The sequence below is a fragment of the Bactrocera tryoni genome, chromosome 4 (genome assembly GCF_016617805.1).
Source record: "Bactrocera tryoni isolate S06 chromosome 4, CSIRO_BtryS06_freeze2, whole genome shotgun sequence".
Taxonomy (NCBI): Eukaryota; Metazoa; Arthropoda; class Insecta; order Diptera; family Tephritidae; genus Bactrocera; species Bactrocera tryoni.
This window is the reverse complement of record NC_052502.1, coordinates 19,222,184-19,247,229: the sequence shown is the minus strand read 5'-3', so window position 1 is coordinate 19,247,229 and position 25,046 is coordinate 19,222,184. Positions and strand designations below refer to the sequence as shown.

The window sequence follows — 25,046 nt, the reverse complement described above, 5'->3', positions numbered from 1 at the left end:
CTTAGATCTTAGGTTACGTGAATTCAATGGTCTGTACAGTTACATCAACTACAACCGACAAGTTGGTACCCTACAAATACCGAGATAAGGCCAGTTATGCTGGCCGTCAACGATTTATATATGGTTTGTTAAATTCCACACAAAGCATATCAACACCAAGGCTATCAATTGACTTAGAAAGTGCTACGGACGAAAACTTCAAAAAGTCTACAAAAGGTTTGGAAATGGCTTGTAGGCTTCCGCACCCATCGTATCCTTCGGATCTGACCTTCAGGGACTTTTTTACGTACTCGAACTCCTATCAAATTCTCGATAGATAAAAATTTACGCTAAATGATGAGGTAAGAGAAATGTCAACTTTACTACAGAATATCGAATATTGTTCAGGTAGTACTACTATAGCTTACAGCTGCCATTCAAACTGACATTCTTGTTTATTTATAGCATTTAAGATTTGTAATAAATTCGTTTTAAATGATTGTCTTATCTTCACCAGTAAATATGTATTTGCAAACATCTTTTCTTTGTTAACACTCGAAAATATCGCTTCGTTATGACATCGTGCTAACAAATTGATTACCTAATTTCCATTTATTGCATGTCATAAGGTGTTGATTGCAATATCTCACTCAAACGGCCGCTCTCAGCACCAACAAACACCGAAACCACCCATATTCTTCACGCGCCCATTCAAATTTTTGGGCTTGAAGCCGCCGGCTGGCGTTCATAATTTCCGTCCTTTTGCTATTCCAATATCAATTTCAGCCTTTTCACAACTAACTGTATATATATATGTATGTATTTACCAAACGGATATCTCAACTTCCATTTAATTTTGCTGCAGTCGAAGGTTTCGTTGGAAAACGTGCGCGAGGTTTCCTTTCAGCGTTTGCTCAGCGCCGGCAAAGCATTCAAAACCTAACTAAAACGAGGCAATGCCGACGGTAATGGAGTTAGTAAGCAGCTTACAATGTTGTACACTTATATGTGTAGACATATATAAGTTTGTGTGTATGTATTAGAAAACTCGCTTCAAATTCGGTTACAAATTTATTTACAGCAATTCTGTGTTTTATTATTTTTTTGGTAATTTTTTTTTTTGATTTTTCATTTTTGTTATATTTTTTGTTTTTGTTATTCTCAATTTTTTGTTTTTGTTATTTTCCATTTTTTTGTTATTTTCCATTTTTTTGTTGTTTTTGTGCGCCAACATTTTGCCTTAAAATACGTGATTCAGATTCTATTTCGCGCCAATTCCTTGTTACACTGTTTTCGTTTTTGTTTTTGCGCTGTGATTTACGTCGCGTTTATCACATGCCGCAGATCTAGCAAACGCTTTGGCATAAAATAACGAAAAAAATTGTTTTCCTTATCGAAATTTGTAACATTTCTGTTAATAGGTAATTGTTATATTTTACTTTTTTCCATAATATTTTTTTTTATTGTTTTCCTTTAGTCTTCTAACTTTGCTGCAACAAAATGTTGATGAAGTAATCAACAAGTCGGTCACCTGGTGTATAACTGTAGATTATATGTTAATGTCTGCTTGTATTTGATTTTGTATTTCCCGCATTTGAATTAGTTAATTAATTGTTTTAGTATTTTTTCTCATAAAATAGGAATTATTTGTTAGTGATCATAATGAACAGAGTTTAAAGATCTTTGACATGATTTATCCACTTTTAGACAATAATTTACAAACTCGAGTTACAGAAAATCTTATTTTGAGTGCTTAAAATATTTGTGGGTATTTTTATTTGTTTTAGTTTGTTCAGACCCCATTGTTCAATTATCGAAACTTACAAATGTACATATATACTCATCCTGTTTCTACTACAATTTGGCATATTAGATTTTTAAAATTTACTACCGAAATTCGGAGTCAATGGCCTCAACTTTACGCGATACGTCAAATTTATGGTCGTCATAATCGTCCTGTCAGATCAACAATTGAGCATCTAGTGGAAAATTTTTAATCCACAAGCCCAGTACAAAATGTTCCCGTGCCAGTGAGACAAAGAAGTGCCCGTAGTGTAGAGAATATTGCTGCCACAGGCGCATGAATTAAGGAAGACCCAAATCAGTCTCTCACACGTCGTTCTCAAGCATTGAGCAGCTCTGTGACGTCGTTGTGGTGAATTTTGCGAAACAATCTAAAACATCCTACATCCTTACAAGATTAAATTGACGCAAGAACTGAAGCTGTTTGAACACCGGTATCCAAGAGTCACCATTGGATCGCGAAAAATGTACATTTTGGTTTTGGTTTATGTACCGGCGGCGTCATTGAGTGGTACTTCTTCCGTGATGATCAAGACCGTCACGTTACTGTGAATGAAAATCGCTACTGCTCAATGATAACCGAATATTTTTGGCTCACATTGGATGATATGTGCTTCCAACAGGAAAACCAAGTTTGGTGAACGTATTATCTCCCGAAATTACCCAGTCAATTGACCGCCTCGGTCGTGCGATTTAACGCCGTTAGACTATTTCCTGTGGGGCTACGTCAAGCCTATGGTCTATACCAAAAATCGAACGACTATTGATAAACTTCGTACGAATATCGAACGTGAAATTGCAGCAGTATCGGCCGATTTATGCTTGAAAACCGTCAAAAAGTGGGTTCAACATTTGGACTTCTGCATACATGCCCGTGGTGGCCGTGAAATCGAGTTCCATACATTATGACATCGGTTGTACTTACTTACACAGAAATAAAGAATTTCATTGATATCCCAAACCGTTTTCGTTTTATTAAAAAAAAACTTTTGCAGCGCTCTTATTGAAAAAACCGTTAGTTACATAATTTGTTACATAGCTTTAGATGCAATATATATGATCCGAGATGTCCACTTTGAAGCCAACGAGGGATTAGGTTTGGTTAGTTGTAGTATACTTTGTCTGTGTAGTGCTTTATGAAACCAGCTAAAACTACTCCGGTTGAATATTAATTTTTGCCAGCGTGCCTTGCACCCCTCACAAATATGCTTCATAATTTCTGGTTACTCCCAGCATATAGCCTCACAAATCTGATTCGGAACTTTATTTTAATTTTAGCTATTTCCCTGAATGTCTCAAAGTATTAGAAACGATGTATTTTAGCATTGATCTAGCACAAGCATTGATCATTCAAGAAGGAAGTGTTGAGATGATTGCTTCTCACTTCCAAATAATTTTCGATACTGGTCTGTGACAAAATTTCCAATCAGGCAAGAAGAACATTACGACAGCACAATTATTAGCTCGGTTGTCGAGCTCACTTGAAGCCAAACCATATATGTAATAGGGAACCGAAAGAACCTAGCAAGAAGGGACTCAAATCTTTTTATTCAGTGTATGTATAATCGCCAGACGTGGTGTTTTAGACCATCTATTTTTAGTATCAAAGAAATATATGGTTAACTTTAGTAACTACATTGAAGCTCGCTTTGCTTCTTTGTTGTTCTAGATCTAATTTTTTATATCTTCGAATAATGTACTAATGAAGATCAAAATTCGCTGAAGAAGAGCTGTTGAGAAAAGGCTGGATATCTCTCACAAACGAGGTACATTTTAGCTTGCCAAAAAAGTCTTGCGGTTTTTTTGCTAGTTGGCGCTGAAAGCGCGTAGTTCTAGTTTTATTCGTCGCATCGGGTCATGCTATACCTTTTTGGAAAGCTCATTTCACGCGCTAACACGTGTTTGATTGATTGTCGTTTCTTTTAAGTCGTTCGTGAGTTATAGCGTCGTTCGTGAGTTATAGCGTCGCAAACATGGAGCAAAATAAAGAGAAAATACGGCATATTTTACAGTACTACTACGATAAAGGCATCTCAAAATGAATAAAATTTGTGCAGTTTATTGACCCGATACAGTTTCCATTTCCACCGCACAACGATGGTTTCAACGTTTTCGTTCTGGTGTAGAGGTGGTCGAAGATGCGCCACGCTCCGCCTGTCGTCGAAAATTGCAATAAAATCGCTGAATTGGTCGAAGGAGACCGGCATAGTAGCAGCCGTAGCATCGGTCAAGAGCTGGGCATGAGTCATCAAAAATTCATTTCAATTTCAATAAAAAAAAATCAATAAAAATACCGCAAGACTTTTTTGACAACCCATTATATCATATAAGCACTATAAAACTATAAGTTAATTTAGTTTTTCTTTGGTACATAGCCTTGGTAAAGTTTAAACTCGATAAACGAGCTGAGTGTGTTAAACGAGGGGCTCTCACTATTTATTTAGATTTATATTTATTTGAAATTACACCAACAAAGACATTTAATATTACTTTATACATAACTTTCATTAGTGACATTCGCAGACACCAGATGATTCTGGGCTGGAGTAAATCACACGAGATCCAGTGAGTTTCTTAACCTCAGCAAGGTTGGCCATTTTACTCTAGAATAGCTATACATGCTTAGATAAAATGCTTGTAATCCGACATGTTTTGAGACAGATGTTTGGAGACAGAAAAGTTAGCAGCTTATTTTAGGTTTTACTACTTGTCTGTTCCGTTCTTGCGAGGCTAAGGTTTAAAAATCTTGGATCTCATATCTTTAGTGATACTGGCAAAAATGCTGGAATTGATATGAATCACTTTAGCAAATATAAAACGGTCAAAATGTTTTGTAACTCTTTAAATATATCTTCAGAAATTTTTGACATCACAAAATTCGAAATCTTAAAAAGTGTAAATCCACGAAAAAACTATAAAATTGACATGCACTTACGAAATTGTATGCTGTTGTTTTATAGTGACCGAATAGTGTTGCCATGTAACATTTATTTATCACAAGAGTAACTGCTGGTTCTCCAATAAAAGCAACAACAACTTCCTGGAAAAGTGCGTATGTATTTACCAAAACTAGAAATCTCTGCATTGGGCGCTCAAATCACTGCGCTTTTGTCTCTTTTTGCTTGTTTGTTTACCGTTTTTGCGTTATTGCTGCTGTTATTATTGTTGTTGTTTCTGTTCTGCAAAAGTTAATTAAATTTTTGGTAACTAAACGGCCGACTACCAGCTTCCGTTTAGCTCCACAAACACCAGCGTTTGACCTGCATAAACGGCGCTTAATGTGCCAAAAAGAACAACTACAACAAATTCGCATTTCGTACAACGCACATCTGGTGTGGCGTTCCAAATCACATGGAGAGCGTGCCACAAAACACCAGCGCATTTACCATTCAATTCGTTCGTAAGCATTTTAGGCGCCCCTTTGACCAATGGACGGAGTCAACATTTTTATACCCTGCACAGCGTAATTGAAGTTTGCTACGAAGTTTGTAATATCTAGATAGAAAACATGAAACCTCAGTGATTCTATAATATATTTGGTGTATAATATGTATGTATATAAATGATCAACGTGCCGAGCTAAGTATTTAGTCATGTCCGTCAGTTTTCAAATAGGCGTAGTAGTTCCTCAGTTTTTGAGATATTGTTCCGAAATTTTGCATATGTCTCTTTCGCCTTTAGAAGCTGCTCATTTATCACAATCGCCGATATCGGACCACTATAGCATATGGCTGCCATACAAACTGAACGATCAAAATTAAGTCTTCGTATGGAAAACTTCTCTATTTGACGAGATATCTTAACGCGATTCAGCACAGATGATTCTTCAAGGTAACGGTACAATCTCTGAAGGAATTGTTCAGATCAGACCACTATAGCATATGGCTACCATACAAACTGAACGATCAAAATCAAGTCCTTTTATGGCAAGCTTCTTTATTTGGCAAGATATATTAACGCGATTTGGCATGTATAATTCTTCAAGACAACGGTACAATATTTGAAAGAATTGTTCAGATCAGACCACTATAGCATATAGCTGCCATATAAACTGGCCGACCAAAATCAGGTTCTTGTATGGAAAATGTTTAATTTGTGAAGGGTATTATAGTTTTAGAACTTCAAAATCGTTACCCTAAATTTGCCATAGTTGTTGTTGTACATTTTTATATACATATGTATTTAGTTCAGCGTAGTTTTAGCTCAATTTTATTGCCATTTGATTTGCCTTCGACATTTCAAGCGCGTATTTGCCGCGCACACACATACAAATATATGTGCAGATGTGTTCGTATGTGTGTGTATATGGTATATGTATATGCATAAGTGTTTGTATGGCACATTTGTTTGTATGTATGTAATGCAACGGTTTTGTGCGGCAGCAGTTGGTGCATACTCATGGTGCCTGCTGGCATTGGCCGGGGACGCACCGAGGACGCGTTAATGCCGCTACTATTTACATACTTACATACACACATCCATATGCAAACATATATACATACATACATTTACGTCCAGCTAAGCCAATGCTAATCTAATCCACTAATAAGCTCTTTGCTGTCGCCTTTTATCAGTTTAGCTTTGCTAGAGTGGAGCGTGTAATTGCATATATCAAACCTACATATGTATGTGCCAGTGTTTGCTTGTGTGTGTGTATGTGTACAAGTTTGTTTATATAAACAACACATACATACATACACGCAAATACGCTTAATTCGCTGGCTTTGCCGCCTTTTTCAGCAGTTTAGCATTTTACTGGTTAACTGACTTGTTGTTGTTGTTGTAGTTGTATCTGTTTCTTGCTGGTTGGCCCAGTAGTGGCTCAGCGCCTGAATGACTGGCTGATTGGATAAGCGTTGGTTTAACCAAACACACATACGCACTCACACTCTCACATACCACACATATACATACCACACACATATGTACATACCTATACATATGTATGTGTCTAAGAAAACATATGCACTACCCACTTTGGCGCCCGCCTTTTAAAACAAGTTAATCGAATACCAATAGCACAAATAACAACAAACATTACAACAAATGCAAAAAATACATAAAAAAAGTTAGCAAAACAAAAACGCATCGTTAGAAATTAGTCAATAGCACAGCGAATGGCAGTCAAGCTAAATAATTGCTATTTGGTTAGAAATCAATTTTCACCTCTAAATGGAATTTCCAAATACAAATCGTGCGATCGAAGCTTATTTGCACGTAACTATGTGTGTGTGTACTCGCTTGTGTTTCGTATTTAAATTGTATATTTCGTTTAAGCGGCGACGAGTCAGGGCTGCGGTCGGGAAGAGCTGCAAAGAATCAAGTGATTTGTGGATATTTTAAGAAAGACGGAACTATTCAGGTTTGCTCCAGAGAGACATTGGCATTACCATCTTATATTAGAGAGGATTAGAATGTCAAGCCTTTCTTTTATATTCGAAACTGAATGGCTCAACCATTTTGTTGCCTATGGGCCATCTATAAGAGTATACAGCTGCTGACGTATGCCGACGATATGTTATCAATGGCCTCAATAACCGCGCCATTAGTTCTGCTTTCTACAGAATGAATGAGGAAGCAAAGTAAATGGGTCTGGTGGTGAACGAGGGCAAGACAAAGTATCTCCTGTCATCAAATAAAGAGTCGTCGCACTAGCGACCAGGCTCCCACGTCACTGTTGACAGCCAAAACTTCAAAGTTGTAGATAATTTCGTTTATCTTGGAACCAGCATTAACACCAACAACAACGTCAGTCTCGAAATCCAACGCAGAATAGTTCTTGCCAACATGTGCTACTTCGGACTGAGTAGGCGATTGAGAAGTAAAGTTCTCTCTCGACGAACAAAGTCCACATTCTGCAAGTCACTCATCAACCTCGTCCTGCTATATGCTGCAGAAGCATGGACAATGACGGCATCTGATGAGTCGATGCTACGAGTTTTTCGAGAGAAAGATTCTGCGGAATATTTATGGTCCTTTGCGCATTGACAATGGCGAATACCACAGTCAATGGAACGATGAGCTTTACTAGATATACGACGACATTGACATAGTTCAGCGAATTAAAAGACAGCGGCTACGGTGGCTAGGTCATGTCATTCGAATGGACGAAAACATTCCAGCTCTGAAAGTTGTCGACGCAGTACTCGCCTAGGGAAGCAGAGGAAGAACTCCGTTGAAAAGACCAGGAGAAGGAGGACCTGTCCTCGCTTGGAATCTTGATAATTGTTTGTCGCGTGCAAGTATTTTTCATTGGTACAAATTATTCAAAGAGATTCGAGAACGCGTTGACCACGAACCACGTCCAGGACGGCCATCAACATCAACTGGTGATCAACACGTCAATAAAACAAATGAATTGATGCTTGAGAATCGACGATCAGTCAAGGAAAATCAATTTGAAAGATCATTTGGACCTAAGAAAAATTAAACGCGACTGGTTCCAAACTCACTCAATTTTTTCGAAAAACAGCGTCGCGTTAACGTTTGTGAAACAATGCTATCCGACTACCAGGATGTTATGAAACGTATTATTACTGACGATGAGTCTTGGATCTATCCGGAAACAGACGATCAGTCGACCGAATATCGTGGCAAAGTTGAGCCGAAGCCGAAAAATTACATGAAATCAGGTCAAAAATCAAGGTTATGTTGACAGTTTGCTTCGATTATCGAGATGTGGTGCACTTCGAATTTCTTCCGACCAGCCAAACTGCTTGTATCAACAAGAATACTATTTGAATATTATGGGTCGTTTGCGCTATTCGTAGAAAGGTAAAAAGAGGCCGGAATTATAAGCCGAAAGCTCTTAGTTTTTGCACCTCGATGATGCACTGTCGCATACCGCATTGATTCTTCGTGAGTTTTTCGTCAAATTTTCAACGATTCTCGTGCCGCAATCACCGTATTCACCTGATTTGACTTCGTGTGACCTCTGGCTAACCAACTCAACTCAGTAAACTCAAACAAACGCTCCGGGGAGACCGTTTCAGTCTATTGAAAATATTAAACGTTAAATGATGGACATTCCGCAAATTGTTCAACAACCGTTTCGAGGATTGGAAAAAACGTTGACACAAGTGTATTGGGGCCAAGGAGAATCACTTCGAGCGGAACGACATAGATTTTGAGAAATTAATTAGGAATTTTAAAATTATGAATAAAGTCTTACTATTTTTTTGCCCATATATATTACATCTAAATGGAGCTAAGTAAAAGTATTAGCTTGAGCATAACGTAATTTATACCGTAGATATATACAAGGTGCGGTGCAAAGTAAACAGGACTTTTTGAATCTAGCGCCCCTGGTGGCGCCATCCATATATCGATTGATGCGTTAGAATCTGCTATCTTTATCAATTGTCCAGTGAGAATTTCATGACATTTCTTTGATTGAAAGTGAAGTTATTGCGTTTTAAGTGTCAGTATGTTTGTGTTATCGGTGCGAAAATGAGCTTCGAACAAAGAGCCAACAGTAAATTTTGTTTTAAAATTGGTAAAACTTTTACCGAAACGCTTCAATTGATGAAACAAGTTTATGGCGATGATTGCCTATCCCGTAGCAGAGTGCACGAGTGGTTTCAACGTTTTCAAAGTGGTCGTGAGGACAAAAATGTCGATCAACATGTGGGCCAAACAAAATCCGTGATCACCGGAAATTCCATCGAAACTGTGCGTAAATTCATCAAAAATCAGCCGAAATCATCATTGAAATTCATGGAAATGGAATTAAACATCTCCAAAACATCGATTTATCGCTCTTTGACCGAACATTTGGGCTTATGAAAGGTGTGTACATGGTTTGTTCCGCACAAATTGACTGACGACCAAAAATTACTCAGAACTCAACATTCGAAGAACACCACTGTGACCGATTCTTCTTCTTTACTGGCGTAGACACTGCTTACGGGATTATAGCCGAGGTAACAACAGAGGATGGAGTCCACGTAGCGAAATGAAGACCCGACTGGCGCGCAGTTGTTAAATCGGCTATAATCGCGTAAGCGGTGTCTACGCCAATTAAGAAGAAGAAGAACGACAGCGCGCCAGTCGTTTCTTCTTTTCGCTACGTGGCGCCAATTGGATATTCCAAGCGAAGCCAGGGCCTTCTCCACTTGGTCCTTCCAACTCTCATCCGAGGCTGATTGTTAATCTTCATGAGGGGTGTTTTTTTATGTGGCGGGTCTCAAACCCAGCGCACAACCCAATGTAGGTGATGTTTCGCTTTGTCACTTTAGCTCGCCTTCGAACGGATGTTCTTAGGCTACCCAGAGGATACTTGGCCAAAGACCGGCAGTAGTGAGCTGCTTGAGCCATGTGTAAAAGAGTCGTTTCTGGCCACTCCCAAGTGAATGGCGATCAGAGAAGTTTCCTCACTTGCATGACTCCATCCCCGATTATTTGATCAAAAATCACATTTTTAATCATTAACCACTCCCCGTATTCACCTGATATGGCACCGTGCGACTTCTTCCTTTTTGGAAAAATGCATTTGCCCATGAAAGGAAAGCGTTATGCAGACGTAGAGGCCATTCAAAGGGCTTCCACCGGCATACTGGCGGCCATACCGGCAACGAGCTAAAACACTGGTTCGATATGCTTTCGGACTGTGCAAAAAGTTGCCGAAAAAACCATTTGTTCTGTTTTTTTTTAAGTCCTGTTTACTTTGGAACGCACCTTGTACTATATATTAACAAAAGTAATTTCCAAAGTCGCCTTCCCCTCAAAAATATGTGTAGAAGTCCCGTCCCGCAATATTTCACATGCTTTATATTCTTATATTTTTCGATGCTCGGCCATCTGCGGTTTCGTTCGTATTTAGCTAGACTTAATTTGCCTTTAATTAGGTTTCATAGGAAAAACCAACTTCCTTACACCTGAATGTTTATTGATGTGTAATGGATTTATATAAAGAAGTACTCATAATTTCATACTCAACAAATCACTCTAAATTCGTTGTAAATAATTAGTGATTATTCACTTATAAAAATAGAGGCTGATGAATGCCTAAGCAGTGGCAAATAATATATTTACATATCACAATACATATTTGCATAACAATTACATGCTTATATACCAACACACACACATACACATAAATGCAAATAAAAGAAATGTGTCAGCGCGTGGCGAAGAAGAAGCAGACTTTAACTGCAGTCAAAAGGTATTAGGCACAAGTTGTTCACAATGGCATAACATAATCGCTAAATCCCTTAACACACATACAAAGGCGCATACATACATGCTCACACACATATACTAACACACATACGCTAACACACATACATTTTCACACATTTCTAAGCAAAACTTGCACCTTTGCACCAACATTGTCTCTCGCCTTCCAAAAAGCGACTAAACAAACATTACAACTATTACTGAAAAGTGCAGCAAAAAACAACAACAAACACAATTTGCAATAAATTTCGCCACAGCGCGAGGCAAAGTGTTAGAAAACTAAGAATAAGAAGAAAGCAGCAAGCAAACAATGGTAAATCAACATAAACTTGGCTATAAAGCCCACAGTGCGGCAGCAAGTGGCGATATTTCGGTGACACCAGCAACGCCAGCCACCAGCAACAACAACAAACCGCCACTGCGCTGCGCATTGAGCCGATGGATTGAGGCAACTTGCCACAATGTTTGGCACTTTGTCGATGGCATTTCTTTAAGTTGCACTCGCGCTGTCTTCGCTCAGCGCTAAGAAGCCGAGAAAGTTAATTAAATTTAGCGCCCAGTCAGTGAGGCAGTCAGGCGGGCGGGCAGTCAAACGCCAGCAAATCGCCAAACAGTCGAGCATCTAATGGGAAAGCGACAAGCTGCAGTGCACTTAATGAACGGGAGGGGCGGAGCGGAAGTAGTGCCGCGGGCAGTCAGCAGCGCACAGTCAATGCGGCGTGAAAGGCGCTCGCTCTCTGCCCTACCTCTCTGTATTGCTGGAGGTATGGCATTATGTAAGGCATTACTTACTAACCTGGCCTGGTTGCCCATACGTCACTGTCGGCAGATGGCCGCCTCGCCGCCGCAACTGCTTAGCCGCTGGGCAAATGAGGCCAACGTGGTGGCCCTACTACGCTACAGGCTAAACGAGTGTTTGTTTGTTCGATTGCCCAACAGGGCGACTCACATGCGGGATAAGTGTTGGCAGCTTTTTATAAAAAAGAAACAATAGTTATTTGTGTGTGTGTGTGTGTGTGGCTATATTTGTTTGGCAGTAGGTTAAGAGGTCACAGCTGTCAACTGCTGCAGCTGGCGATTTGACGCGAATGCGCCGACAGTTACACACTACATTTTGTTCAAACGATTTGTGCCTCGGGCAATGTGTGTTACGTATACGCACTGTACATTAACCGTACAAGTGTTCTCCATTAAATGCCCACTTAACTATTTTATTTGTACGCTTGCAACATGCTGCTACAGAGTATATTGCATTTGTTGATTTTAGTTTTTTTTTTAATTTTTTAAAAAGTGGGCGTGGCCCTGCTCTTTAATTAGTTTAATGTACATATCTCCCAAACTACTAAAGTTACAACCACCAAACATGCCCTCGCGAATACGATAAGAACTCCTACCGACAGTGAGAAAATAGATGAAATCGAAAGGTAACCCCACTCACGGCCCATATAACGGTACTGTTAAAGATCACTTTAAGCGTGATAAAGCAATAGCAAAAATGCCGGAGACATTGATTTTTACCTTCAAGATGGTATCAGAGGGCTTTAAAGAGCCGGTGCAAAAATTGGGCGATGGGCATGGCACCGCCCACTTTGAGGTAAAATGATATATCTCGGGACCTGCTCGACCGATTTCGACCAAATATCGACCCGATTTCATTTATTTATATACATATGTACAGTTCATCGAGAGAGGACCAAACTCTACAAGTCACTCATCATTCCCGTCCTTCTATATGGTTCAGCGAATTACGACTCAGCGGCTATTCTGGCTAGGTCATGTCCTCCGAATAGATGAAAACACTCCAGCACTGAGAGTATTCGATGCAGTACCCGCCCGGGGAAGCAGAGGAAGACATCCACTCCGTTGGAAATACCAGGTGGAGAAAGACCTGGCTACACTTGGAACCGCCAACTGAAGCCAAACAGCAAAAAGAAAGAATGACTGACAGTTCAACTACCATAACTCGACATTCTATAACTCGAAGTTCCCCATAACTCGAAGTTCCCCATAACTCGAACTCTTGCATTGGCAATAGAAGTCAAATTTCATACCTACAATTTGCTTTCCATAACTCCAAGTCTCTCTAACTCGAAATTTTTTGGTATATTACGATAATTCGAGTTAGGGAAGTTAGCATACAATAATTGCTTCAATTCCTCTCGTCTGGTTGACGCTTTGCACCTTCTAGTATTTCCCTGTCTACTATTCTTGCGAGTTACCAGAGCATAAAATGTTCGGTCGCACCCGAACTTAGCCCTTCCTTACTTGTTATGCTATGTAGTGTGTGTACGTGTGTGTAAATGTTGTTGGGCCGTTGAGTTGATGCGCGCTGTTTATTGACAGTGAATGGGCAAGCGGGTCACCAGCACCTGCTGCCGCTTCGATTTCCGCCAATAACTTTATTCTAACCGTTTGATGGACTTTCAATCAGGAAGTTGCGCGTTGTCGTTTGATACTCGTGTACATATGACATATAATATATGTGTGGACTTATGTGTAGTATGTCCAATTTAATGATTGCTTTGAGGTTTACTTTTATTTTCTGTTAAAGTATCTAGTTAAAATGGTGTCAGCTAACACTTAATAATAATAGAATAATTCTAACTCAAAGTCCACAATAACAATATGCAGTCGGTCGTCACGAACTGCGCCTGCTTGGCGATCAAAATAAGGTTTGAATATTAGCTTCGTATTTAATAAAATGTGAGGAAAAATGTTCGGTCCGACGACGAATTTACGAATTTTCATCATCTACTTTTGATTAGACTATTTCTAGATAGCTGTGAATCGAATAAAAAATTGGTATAAATACAATGAGATTTATACCACTTTGGTGAGTTATCCAGTTACTTGCTTGTATTAGTCTAAACTATATAACGAGAAGATAAGTAGCGAATCAAAGACAGCCAATATTATTTTACCTTATAAAAGGTTCATAAAGATTATTATAAAGAATATTATCAACCACAGCACTGCCTAAAACCTGGAAATTAGAGTGAGCGTTTATCTTCACGATATAGTATACTGGTCAAATATCTAGCCGGTATGTAAAGAAATGTTTGCTCTTGTATATATATATATTTTCCCGTAGTTCCTAGGGACATAGGGCCTCGAAGAGTTGATATCATTCAAATCTATATATGATCTTTACATCATTGGAGTGGAGTAAACCAAAGAGCTTGAGCAGAAATACGCAACTATTTAACTGAAGTCTGCATAGAGCCAGCGCAAAAAAGTACCAGTACCAAAATTTGTAAAAGATCTAAGAAGGAATATATGTGAACTTACTACATCTACAAAAAATTCAAAAGTATTGGGTTACCGAACGGTGGATCTATAGAGTTTCTAACTTATACCCGTTTCAAATTATAGTAATTGATCTGTACACTAACCTACCCACTTCAAACCTAAGACATTAACTAAACTGTGCTGAATCTGTTATCTCTCTGACCCCAACACGATATTTTCAAGCACGGTTTCTCTCTTTCGATGTTATCTTTGTTAATAGATGTGGATGAGACCAGATTTCAATGAGTTCACGAATTGTCATAAGGAGATCAGAGTCCACACGAAAAAAAATATTATAAATCTATGAAAAAAATGTTATCGATCTGGTTTGCTTCCGCAGTTTAAATCGATCAGCTCGTTATAATACGAAACTGATGAATCCAAGGCAAGTGATATATAACCAAACTCGCTGGAAAGAATGGCTTACAAGAAGCGTCAGCAATTAGACCATCATTAGCTCATTTTAGGCTATTAAAAAGCTAGCTGAAGTTATTGAAATTCCTAAATGTTTGCACTTAATCTTATTATTATAACGGGTGTTCCAAGTAGAGATACTTTTTAATAGGTTTTTTTGACAGATCACGTGTGAGCCGTGTCAAATTGTCATGTTATTTCTGTTCAGTATTGTTTAGCAATTCATTACAGTAAGATTACGCCCGAATAACGTTTACAAATCGTTCAACTATATTATGAAAACACACGTTCTGTAAAGAACGCTCTACTTATGGCCAACATTATCGGCGTACTGAGCGTACTATTCCCAACACCATCACCTATCCACGTCCAGCACCCAGTGAAGAAAATATAGCAGCCGTAGCTGGGAATGTACATGAACACCGCGGAGATATGATTCGACGCCGAGATCCATTTCAGGCTCCATTTCAGGCTCAATGTGTATGTAACCAAGCAACACTACCGCATTTAGCATGAAAAGTAATCTAAAGAGGTTCCAGCGCTGCCATTTTATCCAGAAAACCAACCGTTAGGTGGAGTTTGTGGGCCAGTGAAATCATCCTTTCCTGATGGTAATATGTTTCTTTGGGAAAAATGGGTTGAATGAAGTCAATACTTTCCTTAGCCTCTATATACCCAATCTAAAGATTTTCGAACTTCCGAGTGACTTTATACCGCATACATCAGTCTAATCTAAATAAAATTGAGAAGGCGTGTTTTCTTATATCCGGACATATTTGTGCTTAGAATGAATAAAATCGGGTGGAAACTCGCCTTAAACCCCATATAACTATCAAGCCTTATGTAGCTGAAAGTATTATCCCGACTATAATCCTAACAAATTGCAAGAATATGAATATTTCGGATATAGTCGTGCCTACCTTATTTGTTCTTGTTTTGATATTTTGACTTTAACTTACATTTTCCGAGGAATGCTTTTTATTTAGAGTTTTTAATTTACTGTTTCTCATTTACGCATCAAAAAAATTGGCTGTGTTTTCTTGCAAATATCAACTTCTCTCTTTTCCACTCTGAGTGCAGGGTTGTTTCCTAAAGAGTTTGAAATATGTGTTTTTTGATGTTTAAATAGCTCCAAAAATTTATCGTTTATATTTATCGATTATCGATGTTTCACTGTTATAGTTATGGATATTTCTATAACGATTTTAAAGAGTTTCGGAAACTTATATAGAGCTTTATACATATATGAATATAAATGATAAATTTTGATTTATTTATCACTTATGATTATCGATATTTATATTACAAATATTTCTATTGCCAGTGGTGAAATTTCTAATTATCAATAACACGATAAGGATTTTTAAAGACCGCCTTTAACAGTTTAGTGCCAATAGATGACATCTAGCATGACTGGAATTCGCTCATTAGCAGTTTTATAATTATTCAGAGTTGCATTTTTTAATAGTAAAGATCGGATTTTGCGCATATCAGTCATGTAAGATATTATATAGATAATCCATTTTCAATTTTTTCATTACCGATTTGTTTTATGTACCTCAAGTACCTTTAGTAATGACTAAAAATAAAAAATTGCTCTTAGACGGTAATGAAAAAGTAAAAATAGAAAAAATAAAAACTGAAAAACTTAAAATAAAAGTTAAAAAGAATAAAAAACTAAAAAAAAAATAATGAAATAAATAAACAATTTAAAATAATAAGAAACAAAGCAACATTCGACAATTAAGCTTGTGAAATTCTATGGAGATAAAACAGGTTGTTGCCCGAAGTCAATTTTTGTTTACCCATTTGTTATATAAGTACACTTTTATGTATGTATTGAAAGTTTCTGAATCTTAAAGCGATTATGTATGCGCTTGAAACCGCAAGAAACAACTTCAAACACATGTTGAACACAATTGGCCAGCTGGAGCGCCCGCCAAATTGACGCGCGAACGCCGAACGCCACTCGAAACCTACACATTCACCGGAAATCTGTAGATACACCGCTTTTTTTGCAGTATTTCTCTTACGTTTGCACTTTACTTTGCTTTCCTGCCTTTCCGTTACTCTTTTTTTACTTCAACAACAACAATAGCAAAAGCAACAAGCGTTGCTAAGCGTTTATCTGATTGTTGCTGTTTTGCATAATTTGCAGTTTTCAAAAATTTAATGACAGCACATGCGAGTCCACTCACTCGTCTATTGACAGTAGCAAGTTGATTTGAGCAATAGCAACAAAAGCAACCGGGGAGGGAAAGAACAAACGGCAGCAAAGCGCTGAAAAAACTGCCAATTAGGTTAAATTTATTAATTAAAAATTAGAATTCATTATAATGAACTTTTTTTTGCATAAACAAAAACACACCTACACTACACACCTAAATATGTACATACATATAATATAAAAACATACATATAAATATACAAGTACATATGTATGTATGGAAATGCTTTTGCAAAATCTGGCGGCAAGGCGCCAGGAAACAAGAAATTTCGTGCTTAGCGCCAGCTAGCAACACAAGTGGAAGCGAGTGTTGGCTGGCTGTACTCGCTTGCCTAATGCTGCGAGTACTGACTTCGCCAACCGCTGATTCGCTGCGGCTAATTAACCTTTCGCAAGCATGTGCAAGTCACCGCAAAGCAAGCAAAGCACAAATAAAGCTAATTTAACCGAAAAAGTTGCACAGCAGCAAGCATTCAAGAATTAAGCGAGAAAAGACAAGCAATGACAGATAGAATGTTGAATAAAAAATTGGAAATTAATGATTTAACTTGCGGTGATATTTAGACATTCTCTTCCAAGAACTTAGAAGAACCAAAACCTTGCAGTTCTGCCAATAAAAGGCTTGTGATTACTACAAAATTACATTCGCTGAGTGATGATGATGAGGGACAGACGTAAAAACGTACTTTTATAAAGATTATATAGTAGTGACCATAACAGACAATTATTCCTGAATTTCGCTCTCAGAATTTTGAAAAAGTTAACTCTGCAGAATGTAGAGTATGCATGGAGAATGATGAAAGTTGAGAACTTTACTTTTTGGGAATGACCAGCCATTTGTTGATTGAGCTGAAATATCTTCTAATATGTTCCAATGTTTTATTCCTTAAGTTATATACTTGCAAGTATAATATCACAAACTTCGATGATTGAGAGCAAAATACGATCACGAATCAATTGTAGTGTAATATATTAAGAATAATGTTAACGGTGATCCATTTGGAGGTTTCCTATTTTGAGTTATGAGTTTAACCAGTTTTGAGCAGATATCTGTTGAATAGTGTTTCGTTAGAACAACCCTAAAGGTCGTTGAAAAGTATTTAGCAGAAGTTACTAATTTGCTCTTTCTCGTTGTACTTAAGTGGTTGTTAAACCGTAAGGTTTACCCCCAGAATATGGCAGAGGGGAAATATTCAGTAAATCTTCGTAAAGTGAACTGTACCAGCAGCTAAACGTTTATACCTTGAACAGAAATCGTCGGGGAAAGTCGTAAGCAAGGTATATACATATACGAGTATAAATAGTCATTAGACGAGCTCATAAAGAAGACCTAGTATATTATCGATATCGGATATCGATTTGAAATTTTTCAGCTTGAGAACGATAGCATATATTTGCCTTCCATACCAACTGGCCGATCAACCTTTTTAATTCAACAATATATCTTCACCAAATTTAGCATAGGACGAAAGAGGCAGAGGAAAGATTGGCTGGGTCCACGGAAAAAATGGCGGAAGGTCGATCTTACTTTGCCAAAAGACAGATGTCCGCTGTAAGCGACAAAGTGGGCTGACTAAATGAATGGAAAAAAAGCTGAAGCCAAAGGTTAGGCACTACCAAAACGCTGGGGCAAACCACTCACGAGAAATAGAACGCGGTAAAGCTAGACATGCTGAATGCTGAAATCGCATGGAGACCCGAAAACAAAGATGTTTTTAAACACTTTTATGTACACTCGAGTTTACGAAATAAGTTAGGTTGAGTTAGATCGCAGTAATCCTCGCACCAAAAGTAACGCAAGGTCCTTTTTACTTCAGAAAATTCCTAGATATGGATCACCACTACTCCTATAGACCATCGAATCGCTTTTAGCCTACCACAAATGTGTTAAGGCGACTAGTATCAACCCAGCCAGATTCGCCGATAGGGTGTGTATCGAGATATAAAGATTCCACCTCGCCTTCTTCCATACAGCTTTGACAAGTCGTGTTCGACAAGTTATGTAAAACGTGAGTCTATTGGATATAGTACAGCCAGAGAACCTAGAGGGTTTGTCCGGAAAGTAATAGCGCTGATTTTCTTCCGTCGCGGCTGTACTTCGGAGCGTGCGCGCACTGACTGAATTCGGTAGAGGGCGTTTCTAGCTGACGAACGGAGGCTGGAGTTGTCTCCGAGCACCTGGAGGACAAACATTTTCGCTTACCTAGGTGTTGCTTTAGCAAGAAGTGGTGTGTTTCGTTGGCACCAGGCCCTTTTGGAAGGCCGGGAAGAGGCCGTTGATGAATACCGAGCTGGGAGACCTGCAACTTCGACAATGTGACTCGTGTGCGCAAAATTTTGAACTCAGACCGTCGACTAAGTATTCGTTTAATTGGCCATATGTTAAATTTATCAAAATCTGTGATTCATAACATTGCGACGGAGCACTTGAACATGCGCAATGTGTATGAAAATGTTCCCATAACTGCTCACTGACGATCAGAAGTTGCAGCGAGTGGAAGCGTGCCAAGAAAATTTGAACATGTGTGAAACTGTCCCCCAATTTTTAAATAACGTAATCACAGGTGAGGAGTCATGGATCTTTGAGTATGATCCCGAGACAAAGAGGCATTTTGAGACGGCAGAGTTGATCCAAGCAGCATGCACCACGGCTCTCAAGGTTATTCCTGAGAATGCCTTCCGTGGCGCCTTCAATGTTTGGAAATCGCGCTGGATCGACGCAGAAGGAGCCTATATTGAAAGTTTTTTAAAGAATTGTAACGATTGGTTCAATAAATTTTTTTTAAATCGACTCAGACCTATTACTTTCCGGACAAACCCTATACCAAGACTGTGGCAAGATTCACATTGTTAAGAACAAGTAATGCGGATGATATCTTGCATTCCACTCTGTGTCGGCAAGTTCACAGTTCCAGCTTGCTGGAGGTCCATAAATCCAATGTTAGTGCGCAAGGAGACACCGCACAATCGACTCGTAGCCAATCTGTTGAAATTGGGGTAAGGTTGCCCTCACTAGTAAGCAAACTGGCTTTGCTTACTATAAATAAACGTTTTTTTTTCTTGTTTTTCTCAGCCAAATGTATAACAAATTGGATTGAGATATCAAATTAAACTCTCGATATTATTAAAACCAAAAAAGAGGGCAACGCCATCGACAAAACTAAAAATTAGCCGAAAAGCCAATATTCTCAAAAAAAAAAGTTATTTATTTTAGTTGCAAAATAATTACTTTATAACACATACATATATACAGACAAACAAACATACATACATCATAAAATAGCTGCCACAAATTTCAATTAGAAGGCACGAAAACGCTTTTGGGGCAATCAATTCTTAAACCTGTGCGCATAAATAACTTAAAGACACCACATGTGGGTGTGAACAAACATAAATATATATTAACAAATACACCCGCATATATACTTATGTATATACGTACGAGGTACATGTGCAACCATTTATGTTTCCACCAAGACAAGCTGCACGAAATTGGCCACAAAGGTGAGAAGCTAAAAAGAAAAATGATTTCTGCTCGCATTCAAATGAAACGCAAAAAGACGCTGAAAGAGCGCACAAAGCGAGCGTCAAAGGCGAACAATTCATCATATTTTGTCGAAATGTATAACAACAAAGCAAGCAACAACAAGCAACGACAAGCTAATATTTACAGGCAATGCCAAAAAATTAGCCCAAAGGCGAGTCAATGGGGCTTTGCCGACGGCTGTTGGAGCCAAGCAGACACGCAGTTGTTTAGTTGTACTTGTTGTTGCTGCTGCATGTGGGATTAATATTTATGTGGTGCACTCATGTGTGTGTGTGAGTGCGTGTGTGTCACGACAAGGAGGTCCATTAAGTGGCAATAGTGAACACAAAAGGTGTGAGCACGCCGCCAGCTGACAACAAGAGTTACATATATACACACACACATATATATAACAACAACAAAACAATTTAAATTTATGTGTTAAATTTCCATACAACTCCTGCCCAGCATGCAAGCACACCTACTCACGCACACTAAAGAACACACGCACGCAAATAAATTACTATATTTATAAACAAACCAGACTAGCTGCACTTTTTTTCGTCGATTTTTCAGCGTTTTGTGCGTGCGCTGCGCCCAAAAACAGAGCAACAAGCGCCAAATTGCCGCAATTAGCACTAGGCGGTGGCAGCAACAACGCCTCGCCGGCCGTAATCCGCGGCGCGTACGCATACACACAACAACAAACCAACAATCTCATTTTAATTTTTTTTTAATATTTTTTGCTTTGTGAAAATCACTTATTTTGTTTAAAAAATCGCCGGCATTGAGTAGCTCACCTTTGGCAGCATAAACTGTTCTTAATGGGGCGCCGAGCTGAGTAAATATTTACCGAGCTGCGATTTTCTCTGCCGCTAATGGCGCCAAGTTTTTGGCGGAACATTAACGGTAATTCTTACTTTAATTAAAGCACGTAAATATTAATTTTAAATTGACATTGGATGATCTTCAATCGACGCTATGCAGCAGCTGGATTCCCATCCAACTAAACATAAAAAAATTTTACTATCGATTGCCTCTCAGCAAACAATGGAAAGTCTCCGAAGGAAGTCTTGCAACAAAAAATCTTCGCATAAAATTCCTTTGTAGTTCCGAGTCTTTTACCTTTTGACAGAACACGCGTGAGTCGTGTGAAGCTGTCATGTTACGAGTATTTATGTTCAGTATTGTTAGACATTTCATTTCGCGCTTCTCGCTCAACTTATGATAAATAGATATAATCAGCCTACTGAGCATACTATTCGCAAAACTATCAGCCAATCTGCGACCCAGCATTCATCATTGCATAATATTCTACCGAGTAGACCACGTCCAGCACGTATTGAAGAAAAGTGTGTACACCGAGACCGTGTAGAGTCGATTCGATGCCGATGCCGTCTTGGCAGATTTTAAGTCGAAATCCTAAATTAAAAGCATACAAACTACAGCTTGTGCAAGAACTAAAACCGCTGGACCTTCCCGGTTCATATTTCTTTAAAAATGATGCCGGTGAGAACGTAACATTCAATGGCGACCATTATCGCGCCATTATAACAGACTATTTAATGCCTGAAATTGAAGCTTGTAACCTCGGCGACATTTGGTTTTCACAAGACGGTGCCACTTCCCACAAATCGCATCAATCCATGGATTTATTGAGAGAAGATCGCTTAATATACAACCATTATATTTTTTCCTGTGATGATATGTAATGTTTAAAGTCTATGTAGAGAATGCCGCTTGAAATCGGATCTTGGAGCAAAACATCAGGCGTGTCATGCGCCAGTTACCAGTCGAAATGCTCAAACGAGTCATTTAAACTCGGACTGAACGACGGACCATCTGAGACGTAGCCGCGGCCAACATTTGAAAGAGCTAATCTTCAAAAGATTAAATGCCAAAGATTGTTCTTCCAAATGATAATAAACATTCCCCATTGAATTTGAAATTTCTGTGTTTTTTATTCAAAAAAGTAGGGAACCTCAAAATGGATCACCCTTTAGAATCCAAAAGAGACAAAATAATAAGTAATACCATTATAATAATACTCATATTATCTGTCTTATACAAAATTAAACTAAATCAGGGATCTTCACATCATAGCTCACTTGGCAACCTGAAGTCAATTGGCTGTGTGTGGCTCCCAACCACACCAAGCGGCTAGTTACTAGATGACTTTTTCATTGCTTCCTGGTGCAGTCTTATTTATAATAAAGCAACACTCAGAGATAGCTGTTAGGGAACTGGCGAATCGAACATGTCTTACTTATTTACCTATAACCTTCAAATATTCTTGATGCTATCACATTTTCTGAAAAGCGAATTTGCACTAAAATGATATACATATATAAGAGATCGCCATAGATATCAGGTGGTTAAGAATAACTAAAATATAACAGAAATCCTTCGATGCTTACTCTTATTGGAGTATACGGCGATGTCTCCAGAAAGCTGATGCTTTGGAAAAATAGTTTTGTTTATAATCTTTTAGTCTCAAGACTAGTATAATTTTAAGTTGACTAAAGTAATATTTATAGTATACTTAGAGAAACGTTTTCGTATAATCTATATTTTTTGTTCAAAATTTTTTCCTGGCCTTAGAGTTAAGAGGATTGGATTCCAAAAACATTTTTGATCATTTAAGACAAGAGGTTCACGAAAATCAGAACCAATCCAATACTTCTGAGATCAAATATTCATTAAAAAGCGGCTATAAACATTTAAACAACAAGATCTTATTGGACTGCGTAGTATTAGTTATATCGGAAATAAATTTGAAAATTGATCAAAATTAAATGAGCGTATATTTTGGACGCTTGGAAGAAAAGACAACTTCTGATAATCAACTCTGACGTAACTGCCCCGTAACCATGTTTGAATTCATAGCCAAGCGCTGAAATAATGCAGGAAGGTTTCAGAACAACCAAATTTCAACTTTTGGTGAGCTATACCCATATGGGGTCTGTATCTAATATAAGAGAAACCAGTTTCTTCAGTTTGGCTACACCTGGAAGGTTTTAGAAGTAGTTCGTAAGCGACGCTTTCACAATATTTTATAAAGTTTTGCATGTTTGCGACGGAAAAATAATATCAACTCAATCGAGGGGATTCAAACGTAGCGTTAATGCGATGGATACTCGCTCTTAAAGCTAGTATTTTTGAATAATCCAGTGTTCAATGTATTCAATGCAGTAACTGAAGTTGTTTGAGAAAATTAGTAAAAAAAATAATAAACTGTCAGTTTAACTACTATTAAACGATATAGATTCTGAAAATAATTATTTTATGTATTATAATCACTTACGTTTATATAGAAATTTCGAATAATCACAATCCATGTTGTTGCTGTTTCTGCTACTATTATTTAAGTGCTGAAATTATAGTTGAATTTATTTGCTTTTTCTGCTGAAAAAACGCTCACTTTGAAAACTGTTTGTTTTAATTTTTATTCCAGAAAATTAATTTACAGTTACACTTTGACGACACTTTTCAACACTATTCATATGCATTTTTAAACACTGTGATTTGATTTTTGGAAAAATCTGCTGAAAAACAAAATAAAATTATATAAAGAAAATATATTTGAAATTTGAGAAGATCTAAAATTTGAAAGAATATGAAAATTTGAAATTTTCAAAATTTTTTCAAATTTCAAAATATGGAATTTTTTTCAAATTGCAAAAATGTGAAAATTTTTTCAAATTAAAAAAAAAAATAGAAAATTTTGTAAAAAATAGACATTTTTGTAAAAAATTTCAAATATATTTATGTATGTGTTTTTTAAAAGTCGGAGATTTAATATTTTTCACTTGATTTTATTCTCTTGTTTTTGATATTAGATGTTTGTTATTATTTTTTTATTATTTTGAAAACTTCTGTAATTTCTTAACTCTTATGTGCAAAAACTGGCTGCGAGAAAAAATAATGAAACTTTCTGTACAATTTAAAAAACATTAAATAAGTACTAACATTTAATTTTTTTTACAAAAATTTCATTTAAGAATTGTGAACAATTTTTAAGTACAAAATTTTTGTGTTTTTGGTGCTTAAAAAAATGTATTTCCACTTTTTAAAATAAACTAATTTTAATTTTTTAATAAATTTTTTTTAACATTTTTTTTTTTCCAATTTTTTTTTTTTTGCAAAATTATTTTTTGTGAAACTTTTCTAAACACAAAATTTCATTTTATTTTTTGGTGCTTCAAAGAAATTTACTTCCATATTTTAATATTCATTTTTATATGCCAAAAAATTGTTATATTAAGTTTGCTACGAAGTTTGTTAGATCCAGAAGGAATCGATGAAGACCTACATACATATGTATAAAGTCGATTTAGTCAGGTCCGTCTGTCTCTATAAACACGTACCAGTCCCCGTCAATTTGTGAGATATCGATCTGAAATTTTGCAAACATATCTTTCTCATCAAGAAGTTCTACAATTATCGGAATCGCTATTATCGGACCACTATAGCATATAGCTGCCATACAAACTAATCCTTAAAAATATTGTCTTTGTAGGAAAAATTTTTTTGTTTGAGGAGATAACTTCACGAAACTTGGCATGGATTATTATCGAAGACAGTACTGCGATATCCGAAAAAATTTTCCAGATCGGAGCAATATAACATATA

General features: G+C 37.5%; 1 protein-coding gene across 4 annotated transcripts in view; it reads right to left on the bottom strand.

Moving 5' to 3' along the window:
* Positions 1 to 25,046, bottom strand: part of LOC120775003 (protein scalloped) — a 289,532-nt gene that overhangs the window by 257,865 nt on the left and 6,621 nt on the right. For 2 of the 4 annotated variants that reach the window (XM_040104932.1, XM_040104934.1), the window contains exon 2: positions 23,719 to 23,959. In XM_040104932.1, coding sequence (XP_039960866.1) covers positions 23,719 to 23,752 — 34 coding nt within the window. In that variant the 5' untranslated portion in view covers positions 23,753 to 23,959. The remainder of the gene's footprint in view (positions 1 to 23,718; positions 23,960 to 25,046) is intronic. The other 2 variants (XM_040104933.1, XM_040104935.1) reach the window with 1 other exon arrangement.